Raw genomic sequence first — 14142 nt, 5'->3', positions numbered from 1 at the left:
TATAATAGCATTCCTAATGGGTATGAAGTGGTATCTCATTGTGGTTTTGATCTGCATTCCCTACTGGCTAGTGAAGATAAACATTTTTTTTTTTTTTAATGTGTTTACTGGCCATTTGTATATCTCCTTTGGAGAAATGTCTATTCAAGTCTTTTGCCCATTTTTTAAAATAACTTATTAAAAATTATTTATTGATTGATTTGAGAGAGAGAGATAAAGCATGAGTGGGAGAGGGCCAGAGAGAGGGAGGGAGGGAAAATTCCAAGCAGGCTCCACACTGTTAGAGCAGAGCCTGATGCAGGCTGGAACTCACAAGCCATGAGATCATGACTTGAGCCAGAACCAAGAGTTGGACGCTTAACTGATTGAGCCACCCAGGCACCCCAGCTTTTTTTTAAATGTTTGTTTATTTACTTATGAGAGAGAGAGAGAGAGAATGAACAAGTAGGGGAGGGGCAGAGAGAGAGAGAGGAAAACAAAGAATCCCAAGCAGGCTCCATGAGATCATGACATGAGCCGAAATCAAGAGTTGGATACTTAACCAACTGAGCCACCCAGGCGCCCTGGCCAATTTTTGAACTAGGTTGTGTGGGGAGTTTTGTTGTTGAGTTATCGAAGTTCTTGATATATTTTGGGTTTTAACTCCTTACTGGACACATGTTTTTACCTAAAATTATTTCCATTATGATTAGCACCAAGAATAACATTCTTAGTCGGGCGCCTGGGTGGCTCAGTCGGTTAAGCGGCTGACTTCGGCTCAGGTTGTGATCTCGCGGTCCGTGAGTTCGAGCCCCGCATCGGGCTCTGTGCTGACAGCTCAGAGCCTGGAGCCTGTTTCAGATTCTGTGTCTCCCTCTCTCTGATCCTCCCCCATTCATGCTCTGTCTCTCTCTGTCTCAAAAATAAATAAACATTAAAAAAAATTTTTTTTAAGAATAACATTCTTAGAGATACAGCTTTTTACATAATCTGAGATTATTTATTTGGCTATAGTTCTATAAATAAGGCTAATGATTCAAAGGATATAACAATTTTTATACCTTTTAATATATAGTTCCAATTGGTTTTCTGAAAGAGCACAGAGACCATTTACAATGCCTCAATACCAGTTTCATTATATTTTCACCATTTGTCGGAGGGAGGAAAGGATAAAGATAACAGGTGAAAGATAATTTGGGTCATTATTTTAAATGTACAGCAACTGTGCATTGTCTAAATTTAAATCTCTATAGAACACTGCTTAAATTTAATAATAAATAATAAATAAGTAAATACATGTAATAAAAAGATACTGTCACAACAAGTTTTACTGAGAAGGAGTTAAGAAATCATCTGATTCTGCCTAGATTAAGTAATGAGCTTGTTCCCTGAAAAATAATCCTAGTTGGAGATACTGTCATCAGAAACTCATAACCTAGGTTTTGAAAAATGAAACTAGAAGATTAATATTCACTTAATATTTAATCTGACATTAGTCCGCTTCTGACAAAAACGGAATAATGGAATGGATTTGCCCTCCTTCTGAAACAACCAAAATTGGACTCAATATATGAAATATAGTTCCCAAGACACTGGATATCAACAATAATGACTGATCTCTGATTGATGGGAAACAAATGAGGAGCCCCAGCTTACTGTCTGGTTAGAGTTTAAAAGCCTCAAGGCAGGGGTGCCTGGGTGGCTCACTCAGTGAAGCGTCAGGCTTTTGGTTTTGGCTCAGGTCATGGTCTCATGGTCATGAGTTAGAGCCCCACTTTGGGCTCCACGCTGGGCATGGAGCCTGCTGAGGATTCTCTCTCTCCCTCTCTCCCTGTCTTTGTGCCCCCCCCCCTTCCCTGCAACAAATAAATAAACTTAAAAAAAAAAAAATAGCTGCAAGGCATAGAGGGGGAGCCACTGAGTTGAGATGAAGCTAACAGTCTGGAGAGACCAAGGCAGCTAGAGTTCTAGGGCAGAGTACCAGAGAGGAGAGAGCTTTACAGAAACTAGAGGGATTGTCAGGTACCCTCAAGTTACTTGAATACCCTCAAGTAATTCGGCAGAGTGCTGCAGCAAAAACATAGGTACAAACTATGCACAGCCAGGGAAGAACCATCCAAAATCACCGCAGACAACAGTACTCAGAACCCATACAGGGCCAGGAATAGTACCTATTTCAACCACACAGGGAAGTTCATGATTGGTAGAGTATTCAGAAGGGTCTTGTGTTAGTATTATGAAAGAATTAGAATTACTAGGAACAGTGCTCTGGTCCCACCTAGGTAATCTTCAAAAGCAAAGCCCAAAAGGATCATACTATTTCCAAGTAATTTATCTGTGTCCCAGAACAAAGCTAAAGAATATAAGAAATACAAAAATATCTAGCACCCAAAAAAGTAAAATTCGCAATGTCTAGCATACAATTAAATTACCAGGGATGATCTGCACTTAAGTGGATTCCACTATTCAATAATGGAATAAACACTATTTTTGCTGGATATGTTAGATTATATGCCCTATAGTTAACTGAAACAATAGAAATAATTTTTATGAGGTTTATATATGTTTCAGTAATCATTTCAACCAGGTTACTTAGATGACTAGAAATAGTATGCATACTTAATTTCCACAGAAGTCAAATGAAATATTTGCTTTATCTGACTAAACAACTACAGTACCTTACATAATGCCAGCTTTCTCAGAACTGAGTAATTCCTGGATAGTCTTAATTATAAATGTTGACACAGTAGTACACAATGGAAATACTTTTAAATACTTCCCTTTGTATCATTAAAGATCCTGCTAAACTCCATTTCTTCTCAGATACACGTTTTTCTTCATTAACAACACTAAGGAAAAACTCCTATATTCCAAGAAATAAAATGAATGTATTCAAAAAAAATTTTTTAATGTTTATTTTTGAGACAGCGAGTGAGCACATGAGCAGGGAGGGGCAGAGAGTGAGGGAGACAAAGAATCCCAAATAGACTCCATGCCGTCAGCACAAAGCCCGATGTGGGCTCAAACTCATGAACCACAAAACCACAAGATCATGACCTGAGCTGAAACCAAGAGTTGGACACCTAACCAACTGAGCCTTCCAGGCACCCCAGATATATTCAAAATTAATTAGATTCAACGGTAAAATCCAACATAGAGGTGGAAATCATTTCTTAAAAATGAATCATCAAAGATCTGAAACCACATCAAATGACTGTAAATTAACTTTAATAGTGAAGCCAAATCTATCGTTTTGTCTGTGTCTGAGCAATCAACTGCAGGATTTACAAGTAGACAGAGATGGGCCTATGTATTTATGTGACCAAAACATTAGCAAATATATATTTGCTGTAATTCTAGATCAACTATAAGTCTAGCAGTAAATAGGGCTTCTTTCTTTTTCTTCAAAATTCTAAGTGTTTTCTAAAACACTGAGTCTTCTAAGATAATTAAAGCATCTTCCAGCAGGATGACTTAAGTCAGGATTCTTAAAGGTTCTAAACTATTAGAATTTAGGGGGTGGTATTAAGTGGCAGTTGTAAAAGATTCTCTATAGTTAGATTTCTAGAGTTTCTTTACTGCTTTTGAGGACTAATAAGATAATTGGGAACCAAATTCCGTAAAGCAACTCAGGGCATTAACTGAAGGAAAATATAGTAAACCATACAGTAGAAATTTTTTCTTTGGAACCAAATGCAAAAGAATGAAAGCCATTCTGCCTGTATGCTCCAACATTTTCCAGGGAAGATATAAAACTAAAATTGGTTTCTCTGAGATACCTTATTTCAAAATATCATGTAAACAGAAGAATCCATACCACTTCCTAGAGAAGAAACTAGGAAAACTAAAAAATCCACAAGAGGGGACTGGGTTGGTAATAACACCTTTGTATATAAAAGACAATTATGGAGTTGTGATTCTTATTCTTAAATTAAATATGCAAACTTCTAGTAATCATATTAATTATCTGAAACTCTTGACAGTGTTTTTAACCACAGTTGTATTCTGGCCCTCTAATTTTAAAACAAGGAAAAAGCAATCTAGAAACTTAAAAACCCTCTGCCATTTTTCTTATTTGTAAGACAAAGAAAATCGTAGCAATTGTGCTACCTGAAACTTTCCTGTAAGATTTAGGAGGTAAAAGATAGAAGCCGAGAAAAGAAAACGCTTCCATCCACTTTACCTTTTATTAGAGAACTATGAAAAAAGTAGTAGCTGATTATTCTCTATATGATGAAATAAATTATTCAGTGGTATGGGTAAAAGTGTTTTCACACTAGAGCTTTTATAAGTTTTTAAACCTTTTAGTATGAGATAACTAGGTTGATGGATTAGTCGAAGAATAAAAAGATGTTGCCCCCTGACTGGTAATAGTAACAAAGGTACTTGAAGTGACTCTCCTTGCAATTGACTCTCCTTCCTTGGCTACTTGTCAGAAAACTACTGATATTTGTGAATGGCAATTCAAACACCCAACTCACATAAGAGGTGCTTAATATATATGTTTGAGTGGCAATTCAATACCGTATGTTAACTGGCAGTGAATGACTCTCAAAGACCACACAAGTCACTCAGTCTCTCAGTCTGAGTCTTAATCTCTCAGTCAATTCCTTACCTTTACTAGCGTCCCACATGATTACTTACAAGGCTTAACAGAAACACAGACATAGCTTCACAGGACCTACATCCAGGACCTTAACTGTTTGGTAATACACTACATTTGAATAATCAAGAACCACTGGAAATAAGTATGACTCACATTGAGTTTTTTTCATTAATGATATAGTAGTCTACCAGGAATTGTGCTGTGTTTTTTTTTTTTTTAAGTTTATTTATTTTGAGAGAGAGAGAGAGAAAGAGCATGCGTGGGCAGAGAAAGAGGGAAAGAGAGAATCCCAAGTAGGCTCTGCACCATCAGCACAGAGCCCAGCGTGGGGCTCAAACCTACAAACCATGAGTGAGATCATGACCTGAGCCAAAATCAAGAGTTGGACACCCAACCAACTGAGCCACCCAGGTGCTCCTGTGCTAAGTGTTTTATATAGATTATCTCATTTATTCTTCCCAGTAGTAAGTACTATTTTTATTCTCCCTTTTCTAAAAAAGGAAAGTAGGCACAGAGAGATTAAAGTGCCTTGTCCAAAGTCACATAGACAACAGGGTAGTAGAATAGGATTTGAACCAAAGGTATAGAAGTATAGTGCTTAAGTACTATACTATATACCCTCATAACAACTATTGTAAGTATTATACAGTAAACATAACTATCTATTTTGAGAAGTTTTTTGATAATATCAAACATGCCCCCAAAAATCTACTAATTAAAAAAAAATGTATAATCTTACCACCTACTTCCCCTCCTTTTCCAAAGAGCTCAGATCATTGATATTATCAAGTTTTTTATATGTCTCAAATAACTCTTTACCTTATAATATTCAAGATTGGTATCTGATCCTGTAACATGAATTTCAAGATTGTTCAGTCTTGTCCCAGAAAAATGCTCTACTGCAATAAACGTATGCAGGTACTGGCAAGAAAAAAATCCTTTCTTCACCAGTAGACAGCTGCTCTTTGTAAAATGCTGCCTGGCTTTTACAAAGCCATCGTAATGGCTGGGAGGGGTGAGAACTGACAATCAAAATACTGGAGAACTGGGTTTTTTTGTTTTTCTTGCTCTGCCACTGACTTATGCTCACTAAACAAAACATAAGTATCCCCAAAGCACTGGCACACTGAATCAGCTGTGACAGACCCTTTCCATTGATGGACCAAAGCTTACATGTCAGTTACTTCAAGGTACTTCTCAAATGCTGGGCTTAAAAAAAAAAAAAAAGTTAAAAAAAGCTTCTGAAAGATCCATATAGTGAAAAGTAAGAGACTGCTCTTTCTAAAAACAACAACAGCAACAAAACAAAAACCAAAAACCAAAATCTCCACTGGGCTGGCAATAAAAGGAGTCTGTATTGGTTAAGGTAATGATAGCTGTTGTAGTGGATAAACCTTGGAATCTTAGTGGTTTCACACATTAGATGTTTTATTTTCTTGCTCATCTAAAGCCCAATGGGCATGGGTCAGGAAGAGTAACAGCTGTGCTCCATGTAGTTGTTAGGGATGCGGGCTACAGAGCTTCAGCCATCTTCAACACCTGGTTACCCTGGGTACATATATCCAGCTGGCAGAGTAGAGAGTGGAGGAAGGCACATCGAAAATTTTATGGTCTGGGTTTAGAAGTGAAACACATCATTCCTGCTCACAGCCACTGAACGGAATTAGCCAAATGGTCATACCTAACTGCAAGGGAGGCTGGGAAATAGAGTCCAACTATGTGTCCATGAAGAAAAGGATACATTTCATATCAGGTGAAAAGGATACATTTCACATCAGTTAAAAGCAAGCCCAGTGTCTCTTCCAAAGTAAGGGCCACCAACAGCAATGGACCTTTTAAAAAGAGCACAGAACCCTACAGAGAGCAGTTGACCTATCAGCAGCAGCTGCATGAGCCATACATGTGTTGCACACAAGACACTTTAAATAAGACATACAATATTGTTAAAGATCAGTGCTCCCATATCCACCAACATATAGCACTACAAGAATCACCTTCATGCTATTCATTCAAATAGCTCTTACTGAGCACCCAGACTATGTGCCAGAACCCCTGCTCTGCTTTGAAAATCTGATAATGTACACATTAAAACACCTCTTTAACCACCATGGAGTTTATAGTCTAATGGGTGAAAAGTGCCTGGATTTACCTGAAAGAAAAAGACATTGAATTCCTTGAGGAGAATAAACATATCCAGCACCTAGCACAGGGCTTGACACACAATGGCAGCTGAGCAAAAGAATGGTGAAATGAAATGAAGCAGGCAGTGGTCACATGTTGTGGTATAAGGAAAAAGCATTTGGAGATAAAAGGTGCCCTGGGTAAGGTTGGAGAAAGATTCCAAATCCCATGTATGAGTAAAAATGAACAGAGGAGGGGCGCCTGGGTGGCCCAGTTGGTTGAGCGTCCAACTTTGGGTCAGGTCATGATCTCATGGTTCATGAGTTTGAGCCCCGCGTCAGGCTCTCTGCTGTCACTGTGGAGCCCACTTTGGATCCTCCATCTCCCTCTCTCTCTGCCCCTCCCCTGCACATGTGTCCTCTCTTTCTCTCTCTCAAAAATAAATATTTTAAAAAAGAAATGAAGCTTCAGTAAGTCTCTATAAGCTTCACTTTACAAGTTAAAAAAAAAAAAGACATGTGAGTTGCTTTTTTTAAAAAAAAAAAAGGTCTATAACTGATATAACAATATTTTATGGGCCCTTGTGAATTTCACATGGAGGCACCATTGCCTCAGCATACCTTTAAAAAGGTTTTAGGAGGTTACCACCAAAACTGACTGTGTTTAATGTCAAAACTTGCTAACCAGTGTATGCTTCATGCTCAGTGATTCCCCATATCAAGCCACACATGAGAACTGGTGTTATATCAAAGACAGTAAAAATTTCACTTCCCAAAGAAAGCTTTAAGAACAGTGTGCAGTGACTAATCATTTATGGCCAGGCTTTAATGCATAATTGCAATTTAACCTCTTCAAGGAGAATCTTCTAAATTATATTTCCTTTGGTCCTGATTTTTATTTATTTATAATTTTTCATTTTACTTTTGTTATATTATCTAACATCTATTGAAGGTAACTGTGTGCCGTGTAATATGCCAAATACTTCACATGCATCAGTTTATTTAATACTCATATCAGTTTGTTCCATAGCACAAGAGTCTAAGGCTTAGCATCTTGCCTCAAAACACATAGTTTATAGGTGAGAGCTGGAATACAAGACAGTCTAATTCAAGCCTAAGCACTTTATAGTTTCTATATATTATTGCATATTTTGGTAAGTTGTCTTAAATAATTTATAGAATGAGGTGGGAACATAAGTAAATGATTAAAAACATACTGATGTTTTTATAGATATGCAATGGAGACAGGATGGTATTCTAGGAAAAAAGTTATCATATTGAAGATTCAGCTTTTAAATTTAGTTTTCAATTTTTCTTTACATATTTATAAATTTTTGACATAGAACTTACTGTATTATTCAAGAACTTTAAAAATTAGAAAATACAATTACAGTACATTTTGCAGATTATAACATCAAGTGTATCTTCCTATGTGCGTGTTTCTTTGGAGAATTCAAAAAGTGTCAGCATGGTCTTTGAATTTAAGATGTAAACAATATATTTGAACAAGAATTTAGAACAACAGTCATAAGACTACTAGCTGGGCTTGAAAAAAGCATAGAAGACACCAAAGAAGCCCTTGCTGCAGAGATCAAAGACCTAAAAAGTAGTCAAGATGAATTAAAAAATCAATAGCTGAGATGAAAATAAACTAGATACAGTGACAGCAAGGACTGAAGACAGAGGAGAGAATAGGTGAAATAGAAGATAAAACTGTGGCAAATAATGAAGCTGAAAAAAAGAGGGAAAGGAAATTACTAGATCACTAGGGGGCGAATGAGAGAACTAAGTGATTCCATGAAACAAAGCAATATCCGTATCATAGGAGTCCTAGAAGCAGAAGAGCAAGAAAAAGGGGCTGAAGGTTTATTTGGATATAACTGAAAACTTCCTTAACCAAGCATCCAACTCCAAGAGGCACAAAGAACCCCCTTCAAAATCAATAAAAACATGTCAACACCATGACGTATCATAGTGAAATTGGCAAAATACAAAGATAAAGACAGAATTCTGAAAGCAGCCAGGGACAAAAGGTCCTTAACCTACAATTGTAGACACATAAGGGTGGTAGCAGACCTGTCCACTGAAACTTGGCAGGCCAGAAGGGAGTGGCAGGAAATATTCAATGTGCTGAACAGGAAAAATATGAAGCCAAGAATCCTTTACCCAGCAAAGCTGTCATTCAGAATAGAAGAGATAAAGACTTTCCCAAACAAAACCTAAAGGAGTTTACAACCACTAAACCAGCCCTGCAAGAAATTCTAAGGGGGACTCTCTGAGTGGAAACCAGCAAAGACTACAAAGGACGAGAGAACATCACCAGAAACACGAAATCTAAAGATAGCATAATGGCACTAAATTCATATCTTTCAATAATCACTCTGAATGTAAATGTACTAAATGCCCCAATCAAAAGACACAGGGTATCAGAAGTGATAAAAAAACAAGATTCATCTATATGCTGCCTAAAAGAGGCTCATTTTAGTCCTGAGGACACCTGCAGATTGAAAGTGAGGGGATGGGGGGAAAAAAAAAAGTGGGATGGAGAACCATCCATCATGCCAATGGATGTCAAAAGAAAGCTGGAGTAGCCATGCTTATATCAGACAAACTAGATTTTAAAACAAAGACAGTAACAAGATATGAAGAAGGGCATTAAATCATAATTAAGGGGTCTATCCACAAGAAGAGCTAACAATTGTAAATATTTATGCTCCCAGCTTGAAACACCCAAATATGTCAATTAATCACAAACATAAACTCATTAATAATAATAACATTATTGTAGGAGACTTTTAATGCTCCACTTACAACAATAGACAGATTCATCTAAGCAGAAAATCCAACAAGGAAACAACAGCTCTGAATGACACACCAGACCAGATGGACTTAGCAGATATATTCAGAATATTTCATCCTAAAGCAGCAGAATACACATTATTCTAAAGTGCACATAGAACATTCTCCAGAATAGATCATATATTGGGTCGCAAATCAGCCCCCAACAGATACAAAAAGACATAGATCATACCATGCATATTTTCAGATCACAATGCTATAAAACTTGAAATCAACCACAAGAAAAAATCTGAAAAGCCTTCAAATACCTGGAGGTTAAAGAACATCCTACTAAAGAATGAATGGGTTAACCAGAAAATTAAAGAAGAAATTAAAAAATACATGGAAGCAAATGAAAATGAAAACATGATAGTCCAAAGCCTTCGGGGTGCAGCAAAGGCAGTCCTAAAAGGAAAGTACATTGCAATTCAGGCCTATCTTAAGAAGCAAAAAAAGTCCCAAATACACACTCTAGCCTTACATCTAAAGGAGCTAGAAAAGGAGCAGCAAATAAAGCCCAAAGCCAGCAGAAGAAGGGAAATAATAAAGATTAGAGCAGAAATAAATAATAGAGAATCCAAAAGAGCAGAACAGACCAATGAAACTAAAAGCTGGTATTTTGAAAGAATAAACAAAATTGATAAGCCCCTAGCCAGACTTCTCAAAAAGAAAAGAGAGAGGACTCAAATGGATAAAATCATGAATAAAAGAAGAAAGATCACAGCCAACACCACTGAAATACAAATTATAAGAGAATACTATGAAAAACTATATGCCAACAAATTGGACAATCTGGAAGAAATGGACAAATTCCTAGATACTCACACACTACCAAAACTCAAAAGGAAGAAATAGAAAATTTGGACAGGCCCAAAACCAGCAAAGAAATTAAATCGGTTATCAAAAATCTCCCAACATCCCTCTCTAACCATTTTTTTTCCTTCCCCTCCCCCATAGACTTGCGTTAAGTTTCTCAGGATCCACAGAAGAGTGAAAACATATGGTATCTGTCTTTCTCTGTATGATGGGGGGGGGGTGGGAGGGAGGGGAGGGTGGGTAATGGGTATTGAGGAGGGCACCTTTTGGGATGAGCACTGGATGTTGTATGGAAACCAATTTGACAATAAATTTCATATTTAAAAAAATGCAAAAAGTAAAAAAATAAAAATAAAAATCTCCCAACAAATAAGAGTCCTGAGCCAGATGGCTTCACAGGGTAATTCTACCAGACTTTTTTTCTTTTAAAGTTTATTTATTTTGAGAAAGAGAGAGAGAGACAGCCAGTAGAGGAGGATCAGAGAGAGAAGGGGATAGAGGATCCACAGAGGTTCTGTGCTGACATTAGAGAGCCTGATGTGGGGTTTGAACTCATGATGAGATCATGACCTAAGCCAAAGCTGGACACTTAACCAGCTGAGCCATCCAGTTACCCCTCCACCAGACATTTAAAGAAGAGTTAACACCTATTCTTAAACTATTCCAAAAAAATAGGACTGGAAGAAAAGCTTCCAAACTCATTCTATGCAGCCAGCATTACCTTGATTCCAAAATAGACAAAGACCCTACTAACAAGGAGAATTACAGTCAATACCCCGGATGAATCTGGCTGCAAAAATTCTCAACAAGATACTAGCAAATGGAATTGAACAGTATATTAAAAGAATTATTCACTATGATCAAGTGGGATTTATTCCTGGGCTTCAGGACTGGTTTAATATTCACAAATTAGGGGAGCCTGGGTGGCTTGGTCGGTTAAGCGTCTGACTTCAGCTCAGGTCATGATCTCACGGTCCGTGAGTTCGAGCCCCGTGTCGGGCTCTGTGCTGACAGCTCAGAGCCTGGAGACTGTTTCAGATTCTGTGTCTCCCTCTTTCTCTGCCCCTCCCCTGTTCATGCTCTGTCTCTCTCTGTCTCAAAAATAAATAAACATTAAAAAAATTTTTTTTAATATTCACAAATTAATCAACATGATACATCACATTAATAAAAGAAAGGATAAGAACCGTATGATCCTTTCAATAGATATAGAAAAAGCATTTGACAAAATACAGCATCCATTCTTGATAAGAATCCTCAAGAGGATAGAAGGAACATACCTCAACATCATAAAAGCCATATATGAAAGGCCCACAGCTAATATCATCCTCAATGGAGAAAACCTGAGGGCTTTCCCCCTAAGATCAGGAACATGACACAGTTGTCCACTCTCACCACTGTTCAACATAGTACTGGAAGTCCTAGCCTCAACAATCAGACAACAAAAAGAAAGAAAAGGCATCCAAATTGGCAAGGAAGAAGTCAAACTTTACAGATGAAATGATACTCTACATGGAAAACCCAAAAGACTCCACCAAAAAATGGCTAGAGCTGATCCATGAATTCAGCAAAGTCGCAGGATATAGAATCAAGGTACAGAAATTGGTTGCATTTCTATACACCAATAATGAAGGAGCAGAAAGAGAAATCAAGGAATCAATGCTATTTACAATTGTACCAAAAACCACAAGATACCTAGGAATAAACCTAATCAAAGAGGTAAAAGATCTATATGCTGAAAACTACAGAAAGCTTATGAAAGAAACTGAAGACAACACAAAGAAATGCAGAAACATTCCATGCTCATGGATTGGAAGAACAAATATTGTTAAATGTCTATAGTACCCAAAGCAATCTATACATTCAATGTAGTCTTTATCAAAATAGCACCAGCATTCTTCACAGAGCTAGAACAAACAATCCTAAAATTTGTATGGAACCACAAAGGACCTCAAATAGCCAAAGTATTGTTGAAAAAGAAAACCAAAGCTAGAGGCATCACAATTTCAGACTTTAAACTGTATTACAGCTGTATTACAAAGCTGTAATCATTAAGACAGTATGGTACTGGCAAATAAACAGACCCATAGATCAATGGAATAGAAGAGAGAACCCAGAAATGGACCCACAGATACATGGCCAACTAATCTTCAACAAAGCAGGAAAGAGTATCCAATGAAAAAAAGTCTCTTCAGCTGGGAAAACTGGACGAAAACATGCAGAAGAGTGAAACCAGACCACTTTCTTACACCATACACAAAAATAAATTCAAAATGGATGAAAGACCTAAATGTGAGACAGGAAACCATAAAAATCCCACAGAAGAAAACAAGCAACAACCTCTTTGACCTAGGCCACAGCAACTTCTTACTTGACATGTCTCTGAAGGGAGGTAAGGGAAATAAAAGTAAAAATGAACTGTTGAGACCTCATCAAGATAAAAAGCTTCTGCACAGTGAAGGAAACAATCAACAAATCAACAAAACTAAAAGGTAACTGACGTAATGGGAGAAGATGTTTCCAAATGACATATCAGATAAAGGGTTAGTATCCAAAAACTATAGAGAACTTACCAAACTCAACACCCAAAAATCAAATAATCCAATTAAAAAATGGGCAAAAGACATGAATAGACACTTTTCCAAAGAAGACATCCAGATGGCTAACAGACACATGAGAAAATGCTCAACATCACTCACTGTCAGGGAAATACAAATCAAAACCACAATGAGATACCACTTCACACCTGTCAGAATAGCTAGAATCAACAACTCATCAAACAACAGATGTTGGCAAGGATGTAGGAAAAGGGGAAGCCTTTTGCACTGCTGGTAGGAATGCAAGCCTGTGCAGCCACTCTGGAAAACAGTGTGGAGATTCCTTAAACAATTAAAAATAGAACTACCCTATCACCCAGAAATTGCAGTACTAAGTATTTATCCAAAGGATACAGGTGTACTGCTTCAAAGGGGCACATGCACCCTAATGTTTACAGCAGCACTATCAACAATAGCCAAATTATGGAAAGAGTCAAATGTCCATGGACTAATGAATGGATACAGAATATGTGGTATATCTATATATCAATATCAATATAGATATACACGTACATACATACAGTGGACTATTACTCAGTGATGGAAAAGAATGAAATCTTGCCATTTGCAACAATGTGGATGGAACTAGAATGTATCATGCTAACCGAAGTAAGTCAGAGAAAGACATATATGATTTCACTCATATGTGGAATTTAAGAAACAAGACCGATGAAGATAGAGGAAGGGGAGGAAAAACAAGATAAAAACAGAGAGGGAGGCAAACCATAAGAGACTCTTAAATACAGAGAACAAACTGAGAGTTTCTGGAGAGGAGGTGGGTGGTGGTGGGCTGAGTGGGTGATGGGCACTAAGGAGGGCACTTTTAGGGATTAGCACTGGGTGTCATACGTAAGAGATAAATCACTGGGTCCTACTTTTGAAACCAAGACTACACTGTACGTTAACTAACGAATTTAAATAAAAAAAATTAAAGAATTAAAACTAAATCATGAAGTTAAACTAGTATTTGTAAAATAATTGGATAGCAATTAAGTACTAAACTATATAACACAGTCCATAAATCTAAGAACAATTCAGAAAAGGAAGAGCCAAGTATGGGATAAAATGCCCAGAAGAGGATTCTTGAAGCAGAAGACATTTAAAGTGAATTTTAGGTGGACAAAATAATGCCTATTTTAAAGAAAAAGTTATATAAGAGTTTTAGTACTAAATAAACCATGGGAGT

The 14142-nt window shown here is 37.2% G+C and overlaps 2 protein-coding genes across 5 annotated transcripts in view; one reads left to right on the top strand and one right to left on the bottom strand.

Annotated features, from left to right (window-relative positions):
• NEMP2 (nuclear envelope integral membrane protein 2) overlaps positions 1-14142 on the top strand; it is a 121803-nt gene that overhangs the window by 38496 nt on the left and 69165 nt on the right. The window contains exon 9 of one of the 2 annotated variants that reach the window (XM_040475672.1): positions 10501-10546. The exons of the other annotated variant lie outside the window; for it this stretch is intronic. Coding sequence (XP_040331606.1) covers positions 10501-10537 — 37 coding nt within the window. The 3' untranslated portion in view covers positions 10538-10546. Of the gene's footprint in view, positions 1-10500; positions 10547-14142 lie in introns of those variants that run through there. 2 annotated transcript variants of the gene reach the window in all.
• The window catches only part of MFSD6 (major facilitator superfamily domain containing 6), a 78014-nt gene that overhangs the window by 7669 nt on the left and 56203 nt on the right, over positions 1-14142 (bottom strand). The window lies entirely within an intron of this gene.

The sequence above is a fragment of the Herpailurus yagouaroundi genome, unplaced genomic scaffold (assembly GCF_014898765.1).
Source record: "Herpailurus yagouaroundi ecotype Mexico unplaced genomic scaffold, PumYag 140, whole genome shotgun sequence".
Taxonomy (NCBI): domain Eukaryota; kingdom Metazoa; phylum Chordata; class Mammalia; order Carnivora; family Felidae; genus Herpailurus; species Herpailurus yagouaroundi.
The sequence above is the reverse complement of the archived record's forward strand: the minus strand, read 5'-3'. Positions and strand labels throughout refer to the sequence as shown.